We start from the raw sequence: 24623 nt of genomic DNA, 5'->3' as shown, positions 1-24623 counted from the left end.
CTGAAAAGACAAGCTAAATTTTAATGTAATTCCCATTATTATAGCTCTGCTAATTTGTTTGTGGTTTATGTTCAAACTTGGGTACCTATACTTTTTGATACGAGATTAGATATTAAATTATGTGAGTATACTGATATTTGAATATTTTAAAAGAAATAATGGTTTGGAATAAATTAAAATAGAATAGAAAATCAGTCAGTTATTCATTTTTATGTTCAAATTGAAATTTAAAAAGTAAAAGTACAACGATCTACTGCATTTTAAGGCAGGTTGAAATCACAGATGCACTGAACTGCCAATGATCTGTGCTATCTATACCCTCAGCAGCCCTATTCTGGTTTCTTTTAAGCACCCTCATGAACATATATGTTGCAAGACAGGTACAGTACAGTACTTTAATATTTGTTTGTAGAAACATTTTTACGCTTTGGAACATTAGCTAGGATTATTAATATAGGTCTTCAGTGAAGTTATATAATAAGTACATTACATAAAAATCCAAACTATATATATATATATATGAATTGATCTCAATAATTTAGTTAGTTTCTTCCATGTCCTTATTTAAAAATTATTCTTTGTTTCTCAGTGTATGATTTTGATAATTTGCACATTTTAAACTTTTAGCGAGTGTTAACTAAAATTTGTTTTTAGGCAAGCCACCAGGATATGATCGAGTGAGAGGTGCAGAGATCGGTAACAAAGACTTTGAACTGGATGTCTTAGAGGAGGCGTACACAACTGAGCATTGGCTGGTCCGTATCTACAAGGTTAAAGGTCTGCGCAACCGAGGTGTATAGGTCTATATATCTCTTCTCCCACATTGGGAGACCACAACTGTGCTGACCTTTCCTCTAATTTAAAGACATTTAATTTAATTTAAATAACAAACATCATTAGAAAACTCAAACGTTTATATTTTTGCACTAAACAATTAGGTAATCTAAAATAAGTTAAGAACTGTGAGTTTTTAAAGGCTGAAGAAATGTTCGTAATATATTTTTGAGTTTTATATAGGTTTACTTTAATTGTTTTGAACTTGGTGTATGTTTTATATTAATGTTTTATAAGTAAATGAAATTTGCTAATGCTCTGATGTGTAATGGGTATACATGTATATTGTGGGTTATGTGACAGTACAAGCATAAGACTTGATATAATTTAGATTCTAGTTGTGAGAGGAGCCAGACATTCTAAACTTGAACAATTCCTCACCAAACATAGTAGTCACCATCCCTTAGTTTATCATTACTGTGTTATTATTAATTAATTCACTTCTGGATTACAATTTTAATTATAATTTTTGTAATATGATTTGTAAATGCATAATAGAGTAAAATCCAAAACCAACTCGATTCAGATAACTTTAGTATAATTTTCATATTTTTATTTTACAATGTATGCAAAATAACACTGCCTGAGCTGTGATGCATGGAATATTCAAATATAAAACAAAAGAATTACTATGGGAAATTCTCAAACTCTTACATAGACAAAAGTAGCTTTAATGAAAGAAACACTATGTGTAATAAACAAAGTATAAAAATATTAGGAATTGGCTGATGATTGCAATACAATTCAATTTCCATTCCAACATTCTCCATTCAATTCCAGTATTCCCACTTGTCCTAATTTTCTAGAATTCCTACTTTTAAAATGTCCTATTTAAGACTTAATAGTTTTATGAGCAATGCCAGTTATATATTTTACAAAAACTGAAATACATTCAAGAACTGTTACGTGCTTTACTCTTCGTAGAAAGTGATAAACTTTAAGAGTAACATATTCATGCAAGCGTCGCTACAGTGATGTCATGAACTTGATACACTGCCAGTACCTGCAGTGTTACATATGTGTATCTTTATCTGTCTGACCGAACTTTCAAATATTTAATATTATATCATACTCATTTCTGTCAAACTGATTATTTATACTTACAAAAGAATTACAAATGAATGCAAAACTGTCTTTGTTTATTTTAAATTAGTCCTAAAAGTATTGTAAATTTGTTATTGATTCTGATTTTAGTTTTAAGTGCTATAAATCAGCTGATTTGATCAGTTGCCTCAGATTTTCACAAGGTTCTCAAATTATTTATTCTAAATTGAGCAATTTGTATTTGATTTATCCTAATAATACAGTACCTTAATCATTTTAAGCATGCAAGAAAATTAACAAATAAAATATTATATTGATGAATATGTCTGTCAAAGTTACTAACAGAAAATTGTATATCAAAAGAAATTTAATGTATTCTTAGACCTTACATCTAGAACAGGAGAATCATAAAAGAAATGGCACAACACCACACAGTTTCACTACTGTGCTACATGATATATGGATCATAGTAGATAATTGGAAATGATTTACCCCGATTTACATTGAGATTTACCCTCTTCTGCAGGTGTAAAATACCCCAATACATAAACTTACACAAAAAACTTGAAAACTAAAAAGTGTAACATTGAACTGCCACTCAAAATACAAGTAATACCTGATTGGTATTCCGACAGCATGACGTCCAGACTGGTGAGAATGAACATCCAGAGTAAGATAATTTATTATAGTGTGTAGTACTCATAGAGGATACAAACTTTGACACAGAAAGTTTTTTTAATTTTAACTTAGATAGTTTTTGCCATTCTTTTTATTTGCATTTGTTTTATTTGTTAAGTTTTTTGCATGATTAATTTAGTTTTAGGGATTAACACCTGAAAAAGAGACAGATACAATTTTTTGAAACACTGTGTTTCAGTTTTTGTAACATATAATGGAAAAATGTTAATTTTACTATCCTGACATAATGCTCATGTCTTTTAAAATCTTTCACAATAAATAATAAATTTTGCCTAGTTTTCAAATGTATTATGACTTGAAGGGCCACATCATAGTGTATATTTGGTTAGTATCAGACCTAATCATATAGTTCATCAAACTTTTACATATTAAAATAGATCTAAACATTGCTGCTGGGTATCGCCAGCATAAAAAGTAGAATGTGTAACTGAAAAAGTTAAAAATAGCAATGTTAGATTTATGTTACAATACATAATTTCTCATTAGTAGCCTACAATAATAAATATTTGAAATTTGTCTACATTTTTATACAGGTTAGACTGAATTCGGTGATGGTGTATGCCATTCCATGGGATTTCGCTGAACATAAGCAAACATTTGTACAATGGTCTTATGGGTAACCATGATGGCATTGAAAGAATAGTAAAATACAAGGGCCATTCAATAATTAAACAAATTGGTCTGGGGAAAACTTGTTGGTAGGGCAAGTTTGGTACTTTTATGGCTTTAAGTTTGTGTGATAGGGATAAGCCCTGATCAGCTGATGTGTCAACATTGTTTTGTTTATAAACTCAAAAATACATGCCAAGATGGTTAGTCTGCTTGAAAATTTCACATTAGTAGAACAACATTGTGTTATCCGTCTTTTTTTTTCTGAAGGTGAGAAAGCGGTGAATATATACAGTAAAATGTCTGAAGTTTATGGTGACTATTGTAAAAATCATGCAAATTTTTACAAGTCGTTAGAGCAGTTGAAAAGTAGTCGTGATTCGGTGACTTGATGAACACCGTTCTGGCTGACCACTTGTAGTTTGGACTCTCTCATTTGAAGTCGAATTGATGACATTTTTGGTGACAGCCATGTGACATTGGAAATGATAGTTGATAATGTTCAAGTTGGTACTGGTACAATTCATAACATTATCTGTAACAAGCTGTAGAATTGCAAAAAATTGCAAGATGGGTCCTAAAGGAGTTGACGCAGCTACACAAGGAAACAAGGTTGAGAGTGTGCAAGAGAAGGTGAGCACTTCCTCAAAAAAATTTTAAATTGTGATGAAACTTGGGTTCATGATTATGAGTCGTAGCCAAAAAGGCAAAGCATGGAGAGAACACACCAACTCACCTGTCGAAGAAAAAATTCAAAATCCAAGCATCAACAGAAAAAGACTTGTTGACAGTATTTTGGGATACTGAAGTTCCAATTTTTTATGATGTTCTGGAAGAGCATATACAATGAACTGCCAATACTACTTAGATTCGCTTTTAAACAAGGTAAAGCCAGCTATGAGAGAGAAAACGGTGGATCTCAGAGGAGAAGTGTGATTTACAAATTTCCAGCAATACATATACTGTCTCATTCCCCTTACATTCCTGATTTAGCACCTTATGATTTCTGTTTGTTTGGTACACTGAAGAAGGTGTTACGTTGGAAGAGGTTCCATGACAACGAGGGCGTGAAAAAGTGTGGAAATCTGGTTCATACATGAATATAAATACTTCTTTGCAGCCGGAATAAAAAAAGGTTATAGCCTGTTGGAACAAGTGCATAAATGTTGAAGAGGACAATGTTGAAAAGTAGAAAATGTATTGTTTTATAAAAATATTCTGGGTTCTTCTCCAGACCAATTTGTCTTTAAATATTAAATGACTCTGAATATAATCCCAACTGAGTATAATCATATGAAGATTTTAACTTGATACGTGTAGCTTAATTACCACAACACATACAACATAATGTTATGGTGACTTGATGTGTAGCTTAGAATAAAAAGAAGTGTGTCAATATTTTTGTTTTCGACATTGATATGGAACCCAACTTAATGAACAAAAATGTAAATGTATCATGTGGCAAGATATCTCGAGAAAGATTTCATATGTAGATGTTAAAATTTTCGTCAGACTTCATTTCTATATAAAAAAAATATAAGGTATATGATGGTGCATGTCCAACAATGGCATTTGGCTGAGAGTCATTGAAACCTACTACTCATTACGTTGAAAGAATTTCTTTTTGTATGATGGAGGATGTAAAAATTTATTTTCTGTATGACTGTCTGCCTGTATATCAGTCCACAGGACATATTTAGAATAAAATGAGCTATAGACTTGAAATTTTGGATGCAACCTCAGTGAAGTCTGTCAGGTGACAGGTGGTGTGGCGTACCCCTTTAATAATATTGTGTTTGAATAGAATTCCTTAATTCTTTTTATTTGTTTAATATTTTCTGTTAAAAAAACCATACACAGATGATGTGTTTACCATTCCAGTTCAAATAAGACTTGAACTGACTTGTTTCCTGTAGAAATATAGTTATAAACAATCTATTCAATATTCACTATAACTATCTGTTTGAATCTTCTAACACCAAGATGTGTTAGTACTTAAAGTTGGTTTTTATCCTGGTTGGTTCTTTGAAAAAGAACAGCACTACACACTTACACTTTCACTTAGTTATTGTCCATGTCAAGCCGGGTTTTGGTTTTTGTCAATGATTTTCATTCCAAATAAAAAGATAATTAAAAAACAAAGTCAATTACTAATAGTAATTATTTATTAAATAGTAATTGTATATTTTTTAACAAGAAATGTTCTATCATATTGATTTTATTATTTGCCTATAAGTGATTAATCTTGCCATGTCAACTAAAACTGTTTCTTGAACCTTGGTCAATTGTTTGTTCTGTTGTTGTCAAGATCTGATGTTCATGGCTCACTAGGCTTCATCTATTTGCTACTATCATTCTACCGGCTATGCAGCACTAGACACCACATAATTTCTTACACCTCATTTTGAAGCAAAAAAATCAAAATGATCAATAATGGTTTATTTTAAGGTTCCAGTAAGAATTAGATTATAACAATACAAATCAAGGATTGAAACTGATAAGACTAAAGAGATGAGATGAAAATTCTAATACTTATTTTTGGAATTTGAATCCATAGTAGTATTCAATTCATTATAATCTTCATCATTCATATACTAAATACAAGAAATGTTTATTATTATTTATTTTAAAATCATCTGCAATTTGTTATTGAAGTAGCCATTCCTCATGTGCAGCTCATGAATTGTACAAGCAGTAATAATACCAATTAACAAAATTCTGATTATTTGTCTTGTAGAATGCAAAAAGTACATTTTTACAGAATTGGTGCTAATGTAGTTCAACAAAATTTGATTCTACAATAAACCCTCACCAATATATCATGTATTCATTAAATACAGTGTGTAAGTAATAGTGTTCTTATTTACTTCTAGAGTTAGTGATTGCCAGGGTCTATTTCATAAAACCACAATTGACATTTTAGATATTTATAGCATTATTATTTTTTAATTCTATTCTTGAGCCCATTAGTTCTTGAAAAAGAAATTTTAATTTAAAACAGATTAAATATTGTTTCCCTGATGCTGGTGATTTTCATGTGCTACTGTAGTTTGTTGTGGTTCATAAACTATTAAACAATGATTAGCTATTTATTTTTTTTTTACCTTGTAGCTGTAATCATTATTTCTGTTTCGAGTTGTCTTTGTTTGGAAGACAATCATTAGTGCCAACTCTGCAATGCATCGTTCCTGACTTAATTTATTATTCCACCGTATACTACTTGACTACTCATTGACCACCAAATGGGTAATATGTTACTTTATTTGTTGAGTCTGAATCAAACACAATTTGATTCTGAAATATAGATGTTGTAACAAATAGTAAAGTATCATTTGCAATTTTATATTATTTTAATGTTTGTTATCCGTACAAATATTAAGGGAATATCTGATCACAAAAACTTGAAAAGAAATGTGCAAATAGTGAAACCATTTTAATGCAATACAAATATTTAAAGAAAGAGTTGTTTAAAAACACTCACAACAAACAACAAACTTTATATGTTTGTACAAAATGGAGTTTGAGATTTAAATTCATAAGTACGAATTAAGCTAGTATTAAACCCAAATTAGTACAAATACAAGAATATAGCATTTAGTGATTTCTTTTAAGCACAATTTCACTTGAAGGCACTGGTGTTTTATACACACAAAGATCTAAAATAAATTATGTGTCGGTTCCTAACGTTGGTTTTCATTCACATGATTTTTTAGAAAAGAAAAACGAACCAAAAACTGACACGAAATATTGGTTCTTCTTCAACATTTTATGCTTTTGGTGAGTTGGGCCATTGCTTATGACGTGATCATTGGTGTACATTTCTTTAATTGTGCTTATTCGTTAATTGATTAATTCTATATTTTTAGAAATATACTATTTAAAAAACTATGACAGTGTTATTCACAGTTTTGTTTGTATCCATTGATTTGTTAGTTCGTAATTCAGTGCCAATTTCCAATAGTAAATGGGTAATTTGCCATTTTTAATGGTTTTGTGAATATACCTGTGCACAGATACGTTGTTTACTTTTAGACTTCTATTCCAATTACAATTGTGTGATGTATTTTAAGCTGTTATGTATTTTTACTCATGATTACTAATGATGTAAGGAGGCTTGTTAGTTTTGACTGAACAATATAAATGTTATTATTTTCAAAGACTGTCGTAAACTATTTATTGGGAATAATACAAATTATTTATTTTAATTCTTAGATTACCTGCTGAATTAATTAAATACAAATAGCTTTTTAAAAACTTTTCCAGTGCTTTATTTACTTTTCTACTACATTGTGTTTAGTAATAAATATTAAATAGTTTAGTGAACAATACAAAGAAAGTTAAAACAAATATTTATTTATCCTAAAGAAAGATAGTTTAAATTATTCGGCATTAAGCTTCAGTAATATGCAAAGTACATTAATACAGCTATGGTGTCTAATTTTCTTAAAAGTTCATCATGTAAGTCTAATTTTATAAAAATTGTAATAATAAAGACAGAATGAAATATAAAAAAAATTAGTATAAACACTATTATAGTACTGCGAGAAACAGCATGGAGAATTGCAAACTGATTGGCGTCGAGTTTTTGTCCAGCATACGAACATATTCTTGTCTCCTTACATCATGAAGATTACTTATGCGTAACTACTGAGCAAAGGAATAAATTTTGTATTAATGTCGTAACAGAGAATCTTTATTATCTCTATTATCTTTATTGTAATAATTTGAACAACTCAACAAACTGTTTGCAAAGAGATTTTCCTATTTGTAAATAACTAGTTGTAAACATAATAAAAGAATTTGAATATTTTGTATTTGTAATTTCAGTTTGTCACTGAGCCCATTTCCAAGTACACCAAGTCTAGACCAGTCATACGTTTTTCTAAGAAATTTAAATGTAGTGGTAACATGATCGTCCAGCAAGTGAGAGACCCGGGTTTGAGTCCTGGCGGAGCAAGTCCTTTTTGTGAATCAATGTTTATTGGAAATTAAATCAGGCTATTGCCATTTATACACACTTAATAAATGTCTAAGAACTTTAAGGTGTACTTAAAATGTTGAATAATGGAGATATTGAGGCAGTGCTATACACTATAAGAATTCTGTTTGTAAATAGTCTCGAATTCATATAATTAAAACAAACAACATTAGAACTGCTGCCAATTTCATTTGCTTAGTAATTATTGTTTTAGTTGCTTTTCTTTAGTAGTAAAAAATTTAATTTACAAGGAATATGTAAATAGGGAGCTTTGCTATTCTAATAAGATTTAGCAATATATGTGAGCATCAATTTATGTATCTCTTCTCTTTTTTAAGTACCTATTGCCAAATAGTCCAGAGTTGTTACTTCATCCAAAAAAGACCCAAGTTCTAAACTCTTCTGCTACATTCTCCAGCCTACTTAACAGAATTATGTAGGAGAAATGCTAACTATAAATCTTGGCAGTGGTGTATTTTATGTGTGGAGAGCTAATTTTCATTTCATTTACACATTTCTTTGTGGAATTTTAAATGAAATACAAATTTATTGCATTTTAAATATATAATTGGTGTTTATACAATCTCTGAAGAACCAAATAAAATACAAAGCTATAACATCCTGGCTGAATCCCAATGGACCGATTTTTAGTATTTTCAATTTTAGTATACAGTTACTAGAGGTGGTTGAAATTTCATCTCTCAAAGTTAACTATTTCAAAAGGTTTGAGGCACATGAAGATAGAACTCTGCTTTTGTCTCTGCTTAAAACTTGTAATGTCTTACTTTAACCCTCTCCCGGTCGAATTACCGCGACGCGCTTTTGGCGCTACTGGGCTGAATTAAATCGGGCGCTCTGATACGAGGGGACACTTATTCGCGTTTTTACTAAGTTAAGAACTTTATTTTAATAAAACTATTATGTATTGTGCATCGTTACAAAGATGATTAAATCCTCTATAATAACGTTGTATTTATAAAAAAAAAAAAAAAAATTAACCTTATGAGGTTAATAATTATCAATAATAATAATCAAACAAAAAGTCAAACTTACATGAAAAATCTTGTTTTAATTGATTGTGAAAACAACTAACAAAATGATTTCAGTAAATGAGTGGTTATAAAAAGTCACAAATAGTTCATCAAATTACGTAAGATAGCAGCACAAGTCAGAAAGAATTGTACTACTAAACAACTAGATCACCGTCAATGAAGTAATCAATTAACCGTTTCAAATTATTAATCCTAGACAGCGTCCCTAGTCATAAAACTATGAATAAACAAGGCAACAATGACACTGCCAATAGATATTTCCAGTATTAGTTCCCCAAACAACCGTATGACAGCAACACAAAGCAGAGGGCATTGATAAAGCAGTTGGAGGCGTTTGGACTTTTGAGCCAGGCGCCCTGCCGAGGCGTTTGCCCGGGAGAGGGTTAATATGTTTTAAGGGCATAAATGAAATTTTACAATGAACACATTTATAGTATCAACCCTTATACATCTGTATACAAGTAGATATAAAGTTTACTTGTGTCTGGAAAACCATGCAAATAAATATAAATCCAATTTTCAATGACTAATGTGTATTGATTTTCACATGGTAGAGAATATTTCCTCTACTTTAATCCAAGGAAATGAAAACACTTGATTAGTTTATAAGAATGTTTACTATACAAAACAGTAAATTGCATATTATCATACTGTTGTTTTATTATGAGCTGTTCTAAATTTCATGATTCAAAGTCTTTGCTTAGTTAGTTACGTTGATCAAAAATTAGTAGTTAACAGACAAGAACGTGAGTTAGTAGTAACTTGAATTACCATACATGAGTTCCATGTTCTATCCTCCCATTTTTCATTATTAAATCCAATAACAGTAATAAAAGCTCTTTACCTTTAGCCTGTTATGAAAATTATATTGCAGGTTAAGCTGAAATATTCAAGCTTTAGATGAAACCAACCAATCCAATAAAGTAACTTCATTACGTATTGATATGTGTCATTTTCTTAACCTCCAATACGTACTCTATTTACTAATTTGTTTATTCTATGTTCTTCTCGTTGCGAACATGGATATGCATATATATATAATACCTATGTAACCAGCCACATTTTGAAGAACAGAAATTGAGAACTCGATTTTTACTGACGTTTACCATTTTATTTTATTTTTTCATGTTGTATTATAACACCATACAACCTTATGGTAGATGACATGTCAATTTGTTAAAACTCAACCTAAATTAAAATATAAGTTAAATATTAAATATAAATTTTCTAGATGAAGCTACATATAGTAATAAAGTTTAAACAAAACATTAAATATAACCATTGGTTTTTTGTGAATAGACAGCAAAAATAAGGCACTAACACAATACAAACAAAGATACACAATTTATATTGTTTTTCAGTTAATAATTCATTTAGACTGCAAAAACAATTTTCCAGCAAATAGCTATTCATTTTTCTCTTAAAAATCTCTAAGCAATTCTCTAATTTGACATCCTAAGACAAATTATTATAGAGACAAATTTCCCCATACTTAGGCATTTCTCATATGTTCTTGTTTAGTGTAAAGGATTAATAAAAATACTATTGTGTCTAATGGAATAATTATGTATATTGGAGAATGATTTGAAATTTGCTTTGTTTTTCTTGATAATAATCGGTTTCTGGTATATGTAAAATGATGTTAAGAGTAAGCAGTTTTAAATCTCTAATACTGGACTTGCAGGATGTATCTTACTTAATACGATTTATGTTAGTAACTAGCGGGCCCGGCGCGCTTTGCTGCGCATTTCAATAATTTTTTGCAAAAGTTGCCCGCGGCTTCGCACGCAATTTCCCGTTGAAAACAGTACACTATATTCACTTATTCTTTTTCTATCACATTCTAAACATTGCTGAGATAATTGATAGTCGTTCCATCGTGAGCCTCTTGGGCGTATTATGAAGGTATGTACCATATTCCTGCCTCTATCTAGCTGTTACCCACGGCTTCGCACGCAAATCTTAAGAACCGAAGTCCTTATATTACTTAGTAAATTTTTTTTTTTACTATAATAAATTTTAGATTAAATTAGTTATATCTCCGATGCCACGATTGAGCTTGCTTTGTTGTCTCGATCGAGAGAATATGTACACACGGAGTTTTGAGAACCATACTTCTGTCAAAAAAAACAACTAAGGTTGATTTTATAACATTCTTTATATTTGTAGCCAACGTAAGATAGTAATTATGATATCTGCATTACTCTTCTGATCAAGCATGAGCATGGTTTATATTAAATAAATATTGCAGTTAAAGGTGAATTTTTACGTCAAATTTGAATTGTATTATCTGGATAGTAAAGTCTATGTTTAACAGTGATTGCAAAAACAGTTTAAACAAAATTTGTCGTTTCTCTTAAGCTTACTCTATGCTTTAAAACTATAAGTGTAATATATGTTTACAAAGAACAGCTGATTAAAAATTTGAAAAGACGTTAACATATGTTTGCTGCAATGCATTTCTTATGGGTATTTCTGTAACCAGTGGGGCGGAATCCTGAATCGGGAAAGGGATGGGCATAGCTTATAAACCTTCTCCGTGGAAAAATACATATACGTACAAATTTTCATCATGATCGGTCCAATAGTTCACGATTCCATAAAGGACAAACATACAAACATTCATTTTTATATATATAGATTATCTTATTTGAAATTATGAAAAGCTTATTTACTTTACACAACTCTGGGTGTTCCAATCTCAGAGTTGAAATAGAACTGCTGAATAAAGCTGAGGGGTTACATGTAACCTAAAAAAGGATTCAAAAATAAGAAAAATTACACATTAAATAAGCAAAATGATACAAGCACGAACCCACTGAGGAAGTCAAATGTATATAATTCTCAAAATAAGTTTAGTATATCACTAAAATTATCGAAAAGTAAGAGGTGGGAATAGAAAATAATACAAGACAACGAAAGGAACCAGTCAAACCCGACCACAAAACCTGACAGATGGCGTGATCGGGGAAACCAGCCAAACCATACCACAAAAACTTACGAGACAACTAGCCAAAACTGAACGCAGGTCAGAACTAATTATCGCTAGTAAAGACAGAAGAATGAAATCACACACAAACCACGTGTTGGAATAATTGTTTGATTGCCAATCAGTGATGATGACCAAGAATTAATAGAAACAAGACCTATTGGATAAAAAATCATCTGTAAAGTAGCTCAAAACTCAAAACAGTGGTCTTTTTTCTACCAACACAGGACTCGAGTATACTGGAATTATTAAAAACTTTTCTCTTTTCCACAGGACGAAACATTATTGTTGACAAGACTAGTATTTCCAGTCCTATCCCATACTGGTGCGGACTGGCTGCAATCTTGCAGTATTGGTTTTTTTGATACTGACACAAGTGACTGCTCGGCTATACTCCTACAAGATACAAAAAGTCATGCTCTGGATAAAACAACACGAAGATACCGTACTGTACAATAACTTCACAACAGCAAAAGACAACTTTTCATCGAAAGAAAACAACTGGAAAAAACTTTTAACTGCTTTAACTACTAAACGAATGTGTCATTTTCTTTTTACTCTTTCTTGCATATACCTTGATTCAATAATGCAAACTTTATATGTTACTAATACAAGTACCCGATAAGTACTTCACGTTTTCCTACAGTTCACTAGCAATGCCTACTTACATAGTTTTTGGCTATACACAGAGTGCAAGAAACTGAAAAAAAAAAACCGGTGGATGGTATCCTAGATAGTTGTGTATTTAATTATCAGAGGAAGATATGCAACAGAGAATCAACTCCATATAGCAGCTGATGCAGATCAGGTGCTTCCATGTTGTGTACCAAGACATTTAAACTAAATCAGGCCAAAAGAATCATCTTGAAGTCAGTTTTCTCAAGGAGCTATGATAGAACAAAAGGAAATCTGGAGAGCAAACAAAAGAACGTTTTAAACATTTTTCAGCCAAATATCGAAGCTTGATTTTCGAAAACAAAATATGATAAACGAGGATGTAAGGGAAACATAAATAAGATCAATGGAAAAGTATGCCCTGATTAGCTTGAGATTTTCTAGTGCAATAGGACATCTAAAAGTCCTATCAGTTTGGTTTTGATGGTGCTCATTTCATTAAATTAAATATAGATAAAGATCATAAGTACCGTGTTGCAGGAAACTGAAGCCCAATAAATGAAACTATACCAGTCTCTTATGATACTGTCTATTGAATAACCTAAATCTCTTCTTAGTGTATAAAGCATTAACTTAAAGGCTACATCTGACATACCAGGATGAGGCAAGATTAAATTCATCTAAAATCTGGAGACTTTTCCTTTTTCCTTCAAAAGACGCAACAAAAAATTTTAGAGCTCGTTTTGGAAAGCTGCATTCTAAAATAAAAAAAGTTACTGCTGAACTAATAACATAAAAAAAAATAGCTACAATCATTCACTCATTTAACTTTCGGTTGCAAAAATTCACTTAACATATAGATGCATTAAGAGAACAACATCCCTTCTCAAAGTTCTATGAGCAGTGAATGAAGACATGCAGCAATTTTGAACATGATCTTCAAATATAGAGTCTTAAGGAACCAAATATTCTGCACCTTGATAAAGTGAAATATAAGGTGCTAGTTTTTAAACAGGTAGAAAAAGTAGAACTGTAGAAAACAAATCTCATTTCGTACAATACATGAATTCCTAGGAAGCCAAACAGATTACATAGCTGATGTGCGTTTATCAGATAAGGCAGAAGAAATTTATAGCTCAAACCCTTACTGCCTCATGGCTATATCAAGACTAAATCTCTGCTTTACATAACATCAGACCAAAATGATACACTCAGCACTTGGATAACCGAAGCAACTGTTTTCTCCCAGAGAGAACTACAGAACTGTTTTCAGATTTCCGAGCTTGTAGGAAATCTCCTTTCAACTACCACTCAAGAAATAATCATAAGAAGAAATGAAATTCCACCCAAAGCTGTAAAACTGTGGTAAAGAACTAGCTATTCCACATGCAATATAGTATATTTAAATATAATTTAACCAACAAAATTATTTTGATCTGGTTTCAAATGTTCTAGACAGGTGATTTCACGTGTCTTACCTTGAGATATTTTTATATTACTGTGTATCGTTTGTTATTCTAAAGAAACCCTGACGGAGCTGGGTCCTGGAGACTTCTCTCACAGGTAAACATCTCACTGAAAATGTCTATCACATATACATATATTACCTCGGAAACAACTTTTTTTTATTACTTTTGTATTATTCACCTATGTATTTGAATTAAAAAATATTTTGTTGTGTTTATGTGCATTGTTATAACCATAAAATATGAAGAGAAATGAAGTTTTCTGTATAAAATTTAAGCTTTCTCCACTTTAACTCATCAGTATTCAAAAGATAATGACAGTAACAAATTCTTATCCAGCATATCTTGTATGTCTCTTGAAGAATTACATTGTAAAATTTGAGAGCTCTAAGTTAATAATTAAAGGCATACTTAATTTCTTTTTTAAGCCCTTATGAATCGATAATTAAGTTTCATTTAGAGATGTTTAGCGTGTGAGAGAGGTCGCAGAGACCCGGCTCTGTCAGGGATCTTCTTTGGGAACATAAACTGTAAGTGAAGGTTTATAGAATTTTGTATTAATTTTTTTGTAATTTTTATCGTTATTAAAGGACAAACAAAAACAATTATCTTATGGTACGCATATGTGTAATAGTTAACCCTGAGGTTAACGGAAGTACTTTTTTCAACGATCCGATCTTTGTATTGATATATATCCTGATATTGAATCGAGCTATAGTCTTGACATTTGAATGAAGGTTCATATCTAAATAAACAGATCGAGTTCGATGGTAGAGCATGTCCCTTCATAGGATTCGGTTTTGCGTTACCAAAGTTACTCTGAGTGAGTATCAATAACTAATTAAGCTTTAGGCTTGAAGTTTGGATAATTGTTAGGATAGTTTTAAGATAGGAAATAGCCCTTCAGTGGATATAGAATACTGGCCACGATGCCACCAAGATTGCTCCTGCAGGCAACAGATTGTAGTTTTGTCTTTGGTGAGGGGGGGAGGGCACGTGACTTCTTGGCATGACTACAGGTAACTTTTAGTACGTTGTGGCAGTAATTAGTTCAAGCTTACCAGACAATGAGTTGAACCATATCTTAGCAGAATGTTGTTGATATTATGCCGGAAAAATTGGAAACAAAGCCTACTACGCCCCATGGGTGGCAAACTTCTATCTTGATAAAGTTAAGTACATTTTACATGAAAAAATTTCTTATTTTTTATTTAATTGCAGAAATGCTATTCAAAATATATGCAGGTAGTTGTGCAGGGAACGTTTTTCCCTGCATAACGCCTCCTTGACTCAAGTGTACTCTCTGAACTTATATAATATAATATTCAGGCAAATCTTGGTTACAATTTATGCACTAATAGAGCGTCCACGGTAGATTTGTAAAACGTAATATGGTAATAGGTTTCGTGACTCAAAAGCCACTCAAGGACTATCCTCAATTAAATATATTCCATAGAATATGCTAATAAATATAATTAAACATTTACATAAACAGATATTGAGTGATTTTGTGAAAATAGTTTTGTCCTGGGCTTCGTAAATTTGATTTTAGGGGTACTCCAGAACTAATCCAGGTTAATGTTTTATAACATGGTGATACGTTTCGTTGAATGTGAAAGAACCTGTAGTGCCTTTTTATATGTCTTATATGTAACAATTTCTTGTAATTATTAATTTGAAATATCGGAGAATATTTTTGTACTGTCTTCAAAGAAATAAATTTAAATGGATTTTTACTTAAGGCTTATATTTCTAACAAGTAATAATAATTAACAGTTTTAGTTATTTTAATACAATTCTAATTGACCTAATGTTTACTTTTGAATTTGTTTGTTACACTGTTGTTTTTTAAATATTTTTATTTCTTACTGTAAACTTTTTCATAAACAAAATGTTTCCATTTGGAAACTATATTATTGCTAGCTGTTACCCGCGGCTTTGCACTCAATTTTAAAATCAGTGAAGTCCGTAGCCTATTTAGCCTAGTTTATATATATATTTTCCTGATCGTGCAACAAAACAAACTCAGCTGTAGAATCGGAAATATATATATATATATATATTTGTAGTATATATATATATATATATATATATATATATATATATATATATATATCACTTTTCTGGCTACGTTTTGTATATATATGACTTAACTACTTGAGAGACCAGTGGGGCGTTGCCCAGAAGAATTTTCGAAATAAGAATAACCCTATATTCATCCCTGGGAACCTAAGAATGTCAGTTTAATCAATTGAATATTTTATGCACGAAAACAAAACAAACTAACAAGGGTATTTTCAAATTTATAATATTATTAATATTTTACCATTAAGGTAGGTTGTATAGAAATAAAAGTATCACTAATATTGTAACGGTTAAACTCAAAAGTTTATTGGTTATTTAAACATTTTAGTTCAATACACACCGGCAGAAGACGTTTGAAATAGGATATCTTTTATTGTTAGATTAATTATTATTGTTTGGTTTTATGTATAGAAATTATTTCCAACATATTTCTTAAGTATAAAATGTTCACGACGTGTTAGAGAGCCAGCTTATTCTTATAATATATTGCTATTGATTATATGTAATAATGCACGTTATACAATTATGTTGTTTTGATAGAAACAAAACATTTTCAAGACTACCACCAGTTCACCAGTATAGAGGTAGGTAAATCTGAATTTTATCCAGTGAGAAGTTACATTAATATGGTTATGGGTGTTTATTAATCACAGATGTACCTACAAGACCCAACTCTCAACCACTCGGGGACTCGATAGGGAAATACATCATTACGCCTTATCTGAGCGTTTCAAGGTTCAAGGTGTTCCTGGGTCAAATATTCAAGATGTTCCTGGGTCAAATATTCAGTGTGTTCCTGGGTCAAATATTCAAGGTGTTCCTGGGTTAAATATTCTAGGTGTTCCTGGGTCAAATATTCAATGTGTTTCTGGGTCAAATATTCAATGTGTTCTTGGGTCAAATATTCTAGGTGTTCCTGGGTCAAATATTCAATGTGTTCTTGGGTCAAATATTCTAGGTGTTCCTGGGTACCCTGTGTCTTTTATTAATTATAAAGTTAATATCAAGAATGTAAAATGAAGAACAAGGAATTTAACTTGCTAGGACATTTATTTATAGAAAAAGGGAGAAGGTAACATCATTTTACAAGGTTTGATTCTAATGGATAAAACTTATAAATACAGATTCGAATGCCAAGTCCATACTGTACAAAGCCAGGTCGTAACCGGTGGATCTGCGGTTCGCTTGCAACCGTGGACATCACAGATGGTTGGCGGCCAGCTGACGATACCGCGGGGCGATCAGCTGGGTTGAGCGGCGGTTGCAGGTTGACTGGTGGACGTTTACGCGGCAGCAGACTTGTCCTCTGTCAGAGTAGTGGCTCCAGAAGCAACGGACGCACCATCAGATGTGGAGGCAGGGGCCTCAGTCGCTCCACACACCAAGCTGGGGAACTTCTTGTTGAGCGCCGCTCGGTACTTGGGGTGGCTGAACAAAGGGAAGACAAATTAGCGCCGAACCATACAATCAGATAACAGCACTCACTTCACCTTCAGGCCCGCCTACTCACCTGATGGCGTACACGATGGGATTGTAGCAGGCGTTGGCCTTGGCGAACACGCTTCCCCAGATGGTGAAGAGAGGGCTGATGGTGAGAGCCTGGAAGATGCCTGCATAGTTGATGACCAGGTAAGGGGTCCACGCGCAGAACCATAGGGAGATGGTCATCAGAGCGACCTGCACACATAGCGTTCACTTGGCAACTTGTGGCATAAAAAAGAAATCTAAATTATGAGTTCGTTATATTTATTTTTTTTACGTAATTTTATCTAAGACGTGAATTAAAATGCAAGCAGCCTCTACAGCCTCATGCAATTCTAACCTTGGCCAATTTGTGTTCGGCACTGGTGTTGGCGGCGTCAGAGGATCGCAGGGAGGCGACGTTCATCTTCTTGGCCTGTTCCCTCATAGCCTTCTCGTGGGCAGAGACAGCCTACGGACAATATCATGCAATAAAACATAGGGTCTAAGTGAAAAATAGTACTTCAATGTCTAAAGTGGCATTTACTTTGATTGTTATCTGTTGCTTTTGAAAACTCACAGAACCGTTGATAAAGAACATAATTCAATGGATACCTAGACGAAAAGGAACAATTAAAGGTTCGTCTGCAGAAGATGTGTGATTATTATATTACCTGTACGATGAACCAGTAAGAGTAGATGATCAAGAAGAGAGGCATGAAGTAGCAGAAGAGTGAGTACACCAGAATGTAGCTCTTGCTGATCCAGTCAGGGGTCAGGTAGTCTGTTCCGCAGGCAGTCATGTTACCCTCAGGTACATACCTGCCAAAGCGGTGAGTCTCAGTTAAATATCTAAACGAATGAGTTAAGTTTTCCAATCACTTTACGGTAGGTAACCCTTTAACCGCCCATCGTACTAACCGTCATTCTAGAAAGTGAATCTCAGTCATCAATGTGGTAACAATGAACAACTCTTACATTATTAGTATCAGTACTGAGAGTATCGGTACTGTACCATCTCTTGTACAGTACAATTTTTAGTATTACTTATAATTTGTTAACCTTTTTTGTAAGTCCATTGTGTTTTGTACAATAATTCACAATATGAGCGAAATTAAGCATATGTTACTACGGAAGAAACATCAATGGCTACAAATAACATTAAACTAATATGGTATTGTATATACATAAAACCAGAGATTGTGTGATGACCATTTTCGTTTTAACCAAATTTTCCTTAGCTGAAAATCCTGCGGTCCAGCAGGTCTAAGAGTTGTATTTTTGTGGTGCATTAAGCATAGACAAAACTATGCCCAGCCCTCAGCATCATAAATAATCTATGCAATGCTAGTAAAATAGTCAAGTGGGAAATTCAGTGGAATAAAACCGTATACTATTCAACGAGAAACGTCCTACACGTTCGTGTAATTGTATAATACTTAGAAAGACTTTGTTGTATATTATTGTCTATATTCTATGTGGTTGGCACTGTGATGTAGGATCATGGTATGATCATAGAAGTGTCTTTGAGTTTCAAATTAATCAGTACCTACTCAATGATAACTTTTCTTTTCATTCTATAAAGTAATTAGACACAACGTTTTACATAACACAAATTCTATATTTTAGTTATTTCCTTTCCTTAACTTTGATTGTTTATAGCCCTCATAAGTATCATGACTATTGAAGTGGCAAAGGTTATGACTAACTAAAGAGATTTATATTTTGTTAAACAATTTAGAGGTAAAATATAGCATTAAGTACGTTTATAAACGCATTTGTGGGAAAGAAGCAAGCGCTAGGTTGGTTTTCTTTCTCACCTTCCCCATCCGAGGAAGGGGGCGAGGCACCAGATGAGGGAGTGAGCCCAGCAGAACAAGATCCTGGCCAGAGCGCTCTTGATGGTCATGGGCTTGGCTGATAGACCCTGTACATAAATATCGCTATTTAATTATATGTTCAAGCATGTTTGAAAGATGTGTTTCAATGTCTTATGAGGGAGGTCCTTTGTTATTATTTGATCCACATTGGCTACTGATCAAAATAATTACCAATTCATGGCTTGAGTGCGAGCGTAAGCTATCGTGCAGTTGATATATATATATATATACATATACATTCATTAAATTTGTATAAATGGCAATAGCGGAGCAAGTACTTTTTGCGATTCAATGTTTATTGAATATATATATATATATATATATAATCGTACTTATATATATTTTATATATATATATATATATATATATATATATCGTTATGAGACACAATTATCTAATTATCTGCTCATGCGACTCAACACAACGAAAAATAAATTAGAAAATTTCTTGGGCCTAAAAGGAAATTTACCATTTAGAGCCCAATCCCAATCAAAATATTAGTCTGATAAATTTAAGAAATGTTGAAATCGCACATCAATTAATTTTAAAATCAAGGCAACCAGATGGGTTGAACCTAAGATGATTCTCTTTTCCTTCTTATATAGATGTTTAATTCGATGTAAACATTTACAAACATTCTACATACAACGGGTTGGAATCTTGTTGTTCACAGTATTTATTGGTTTAAATTCTATTTTGGTTAGGTTTTTAATTCTTGGTTTGGATTATGTTTCTATGTTTTATTAAGTTCAGTGTATTTCTGATGAATGGTTCTGAGAACTCAAAAATTAAAACATAAGCTCTGGGATTATATGTTTTTGTTTAAACTTTAAACTATTTGGAAGAGTACATATGGAAATGGCTTAAAATTGGGACTGTATATGGTTTAAATAAATTCAAAGTCAAACTTTGCACATCAACATGGAACAAATGTAGTTTAGGTGGAAAAAATGTCCTAAAACGTTCATCTGGATTTAGAAATGAAAAATAGAAACACAAGAGGCACACCAGAGTTGAAATAAATTAACATCTCTTCTCTTAACCCGTATCAGCCCAGATAATAAAGTGACAAGCAAACAATAAATAGTGTGATGACTGAACGATGTCACCGTGTACATATGGGTTACGTGTAAACAATGAATATATTAGCTAGTTTAAGTTTAAGGATCTAATCTGGATATCCACATATTTATAGCTAAAAATCAAAATAAAATAAAAGTTCTTCCAGTTCTCTCAATCAATGATATTAGGCTACTCGTACTGAGACAATCGTTTTACTCAGAGAGGCAACATGATGTGCAGTTTATAATGACACATTTTAATTTTTTGTAGGGATTTCCCCTACGTAAAAGACGATTCTAAAACCACTTGTCTTTATTATTCAGTGTTTGACAATTGATTTTAAGAGTGTTTAAAAAAAAACTTTTGTGTTATGTGAAAAAGGTATCATTAAATATTTTGAAAATGTTGCCTCCCTCCCAATTTGACCTACACAAATATCTCATGAAACATTTTTCTGAGGTAAACTTCTTTCGTTAATTTCACGATAAACTACGTTGAAATTATAGAAAAAAAACGATATAAATACTTATTGAAGTGAATCCTTTGACTATGTAACAGTCTATGAGAAAATATTGCATCCAAAGCTAAAATCTGTCCCTACTGAAACATAGTGGTTGCTCGCTATCTAGCGGAAAACAAAAGAAACAGTAATTATAAATGTATTAAATAAAAGTACTGAACATTTTATATTGAGTAAACTTTAAAAAGAATAAAAATGGCTAATTGTTAAACTTAATTCATAAATATGATACGTTAGTAGAAGATTAAAATACTTTCATAGCTTTTATGGTTTTTTCGCTGTTTGTTTACTATGTAACAGATCCTCAGTTAAAGTAAAAGTATATCAGGATATGTTACCTTGACAATGACGTTGTATCGGTCGTTAGCGATCATCACCATGGTCCAGATTGATGTGCAGCCCAGTATTGAACCAAACATGGCGTACAATTCGCACATGAAAGGTCCTACAACAAGACAGGAAATTGAATTATTGGAAACATGTTAATACGTTGCTATGTTGAGAATGCTTAAACGCTGTAGTTGAGTATCAAACAAAGCTATTAGTATAAATTACCTATCCTCATTAAATAAAGAAAGAGATCAGATCAGCTTTTCTTCGTAATCATACATTATTCCAAAATTCAACAATTCCAACTAATACACACGTAGAGAAAAGAAATAAAAACTAAACTTTGTATTTGATTGGAATTAAAAGATCATCTAACTCGTTCTGAACGAAATTAAATATTATTTTTGTCCCAACAAATGTTATTTATTTTACTTTTATGCCTGTTTTAATGATTTAAAAACGTTACTGCGGCTCTATACTGAGTGAGACCAACTATAGAACGAGACATATCACTGACGAATATTTTGAGAGGTAGATTACGAGTATAATGGTGAAGGATAATACATTTAACGATGTAAAGTATGGTTCTGGACTTACCGAGCACCCACGTTTCGTAGTAGCAGTTGAGTACCATGGGAGGAGCCATAGTGAACATCATCAAGAAGTCGGAGAAAGCCAAGTTAACGACGAGGAGGTTTGAGGGAGTGCGCAGAGCCTTGGTGCAGGAGAAGATGTAGACGACCATCCCGTTACCTGTGACGGCGATAAAGCCGAGGACGACCATGGCAAACCCGAGTAGCGAGTGCCACAAAGGGTTCATGGGCGGGAACTGGTACCAATGGGCGTCGACCAGGTAGAGCATCTCTGGCGGCACCTTGTCCACCACGGTCTGGTTACCGAAGCCGCCTTGACTGGCCCAAGAGTAGGCACTGAAGCTCGGCTCAGAAATCAGAGACATGGCTGAAACAGAGGGGACATGTGGTGTAAATAGTGAAGCAGCATATGGAACACACAGGATGTAGCTCTTGCTAAACCATGTCTTTCGGACCTTAGAAACCACATTTCACCCATCAGCCTTCATTATAATACTTAGGCTACATCTAGCACACTCGTACTTAATCAAGCCATACTGCCGTTTGTATTTTTCCAAATACTTTGTGAGATATAATACTTAAGAGGTCTTTAGATCACAGTGAGATCAAAAACCCATTTGGGGTGCGTAATTTAGTGACAAAATTGTTCTATAAATTTACTCGTAATTTATAACGAATTTCTTACATTCCAATATACGGTTATTTACTTTAAACGTTCAAGTATTGAATAACTAAACACTCGAAGAAAATTGTATTTTAAGTATCCTTTGTATATAAACGTTTTCCCTGCGAACTACCAGTCAAAGTAGGAAGATTCTCTTACATCTATAAGCTGAATACAAGTTACATAATAGAATATACTCATGAAAGAAGTATTTATGCTTATATTTGCGAAGAAAATGCTTAAGTTTATGTTTATAATTTTAAGTATAAGTTATAATCATTATCTTATACTTGCCACTGATTTTAATACCTTGTACTTGTAAAGTTAAATTATGCTCTTTAACGTTGATTTATTAATTTAACAAAATTAATAATTACCAATATTAATTATTTAGAATTATAAAATCCATATCAATCTTTAAATATAAATGGTATAAGAACATAAAAATGCATAACGAGAATTTTACGATACTGCAATTTACCCAAAAACACCTTAAGATAAAAAATGTTTATTATTATGAAATAAACTGCACATGACCAAGCTACAATTATATTTCGATAACTTTGCTCCGAAAAGGGTTTCATTCGTTAGGAAACTGGAATGTTGAAATAATTTTACTGGTGTTAATCAGAAAGGACAGAGTTTGTCCGCAATATTTTGGAATTGCCCATTCAGAATTCTAAGCCCAGTTGTACTGGCATTCTATTGCTACCGTAGCTATGAGTTTAAATCAGCTGATATTATTAGTGTAGATAGTAATTTAAACTTTTTATGGGAAAACCCTTTATCTTCACCCGTTTTATTAAGGCTTGAAGTTTCATAATATTTCCCAAAATTGTTCTTTAAAATCTCTATTATTCGATATAAAGTGATAAAATAATGTTCTTTTGCTTAGTTTCAATAATTTTATTTTAAATTCTATGAAATCATGAATATAACTCAACCAAGACCGATTGCGCCTTAAAATAATAGTTCTATACACAGTTGTCGTTACCTTATGACTGTGAACAGAATAGTTTTAATTTATTATGTACAGAATTAATACTTTAAGACAATTTCTCAAAAATTCTTTCGTTTGTTTACAAAAAATGAAATTTACTATGAATTGGTTTATTATAATTTTCACTGAAATCATTGAGTTTTAAAAACGGTAATGTACTGAATTCAAAGTTGTTTAATACAAACTGATGTTTAATAATATTTGAATATCTCCGGTTATATAAGTAATTGCTCAAATACACAATGTCGATTGTAATAAATATACCTTAGTTTTATATTAAAACATTTACATTTTTAAAATATTTTATTTGCCACAATGAAACACTTACTTGCGAGTTGTTATTATTCACTGAAGAAAATCGAAAATCGAACTACTCCAGAGGGGAGACTTGCCGCCAGAAGCTCAAAGACTACAACAGAAGGGAGACTTGCTCGCGGTTTCTTGCCTGCAGCCAGTTTTATAGACAGCGGGGCGCCGCGACACAGAGTGAGCGCGGGGGCGGCTTGTCTTTAAGGCGTCCCTAATGAGATGAGACGTGAAGCCCCTAGCGTCTTCACGTTGTCCGTGGCCTCGCCTGGCCCACTTACTGCTAATCTCATTGTGGTAGGTGGCGAAATGTTGAGGTCTACGCTCTACGCACTCCACCGCCACTTTACTATCACTTGTCCCATTCGGTATTTCGTTACGCCTTCCTTAAGATAGATGATCACTCGTTTGTCATATGCTTATGCACCTTCTACCC

General features: G+C 32.4%; 2 protein-coding genes across 2 annotated transcripts in view; one reads left to right on the top strand and one right to left on the bottom strand.

The window, feature by feature from the left end:
* Positions 1-7996, top strand: part of LOC124359286 (dolichyl-diphosphooligosaccharide--protein glycosyltransferase subunit STT3A) — a 51264-nt gene extending 43268 nt beyond the window's left edge. Inside the window, exon 14 of the mRNA XM_046811904.1 lies at positions 655-7996. Coding sequence (XP_046667860.1) covers positions 655-800 — 146 coding nt within the window. The 3' untranslated portion in view covers positions 801-7996. The remainder of the gene's footprint in view (positions 1-654) is intronic.
* Positions 7997-17402: 9406 nt separating this feature from the next.
* Positions 17403-24370, bottom strand: LOC124359285 (opsin-1-like). The gene is made up of 8 exons (XM_046811903.1): positions 24210-24370; positions 22222-22584; positions 21633-21739; positions 19653-19759; positions 18507-18654; positions 18194-18304; positions 17882-18048; positions 17403-17799 (listed from the first exon to the last, which is right to left on the bottom strand). Exons 2-8 carry the CDS (start codon positions 22580-22582, stop codon positions 17655-17657), a joined length of 1146 nt encoding a protein of 381 aa, XP_046667859.1. The 5' UTR covers positions 22583-22584; positions 24210-24370; the 3' UTR covers positions 17403-17654.
* Positions 24371-24623: the final 253 nt, after the last annotated feature.

Source organism: Homalodisca vitripennis, chromosome 4, assembly GCF_021130785.1.
Source record: "Homalodisca vitripennis isolate AUS2020 chromosome 4, UT_GWSS_2.1, whole genome shotgun sequence".
Taxonomy (NCBI): Eukaryota; Metazoa; Arthropoda; class Insecta; order Hemiptera; family Cicadellidae; genus Homalodisca; species Homalodisca vitripennis.
Note: the sequence above shows the minus strand (reverse complement) of the source record. Positions and strands in the feature narration are given on the sequence as shown.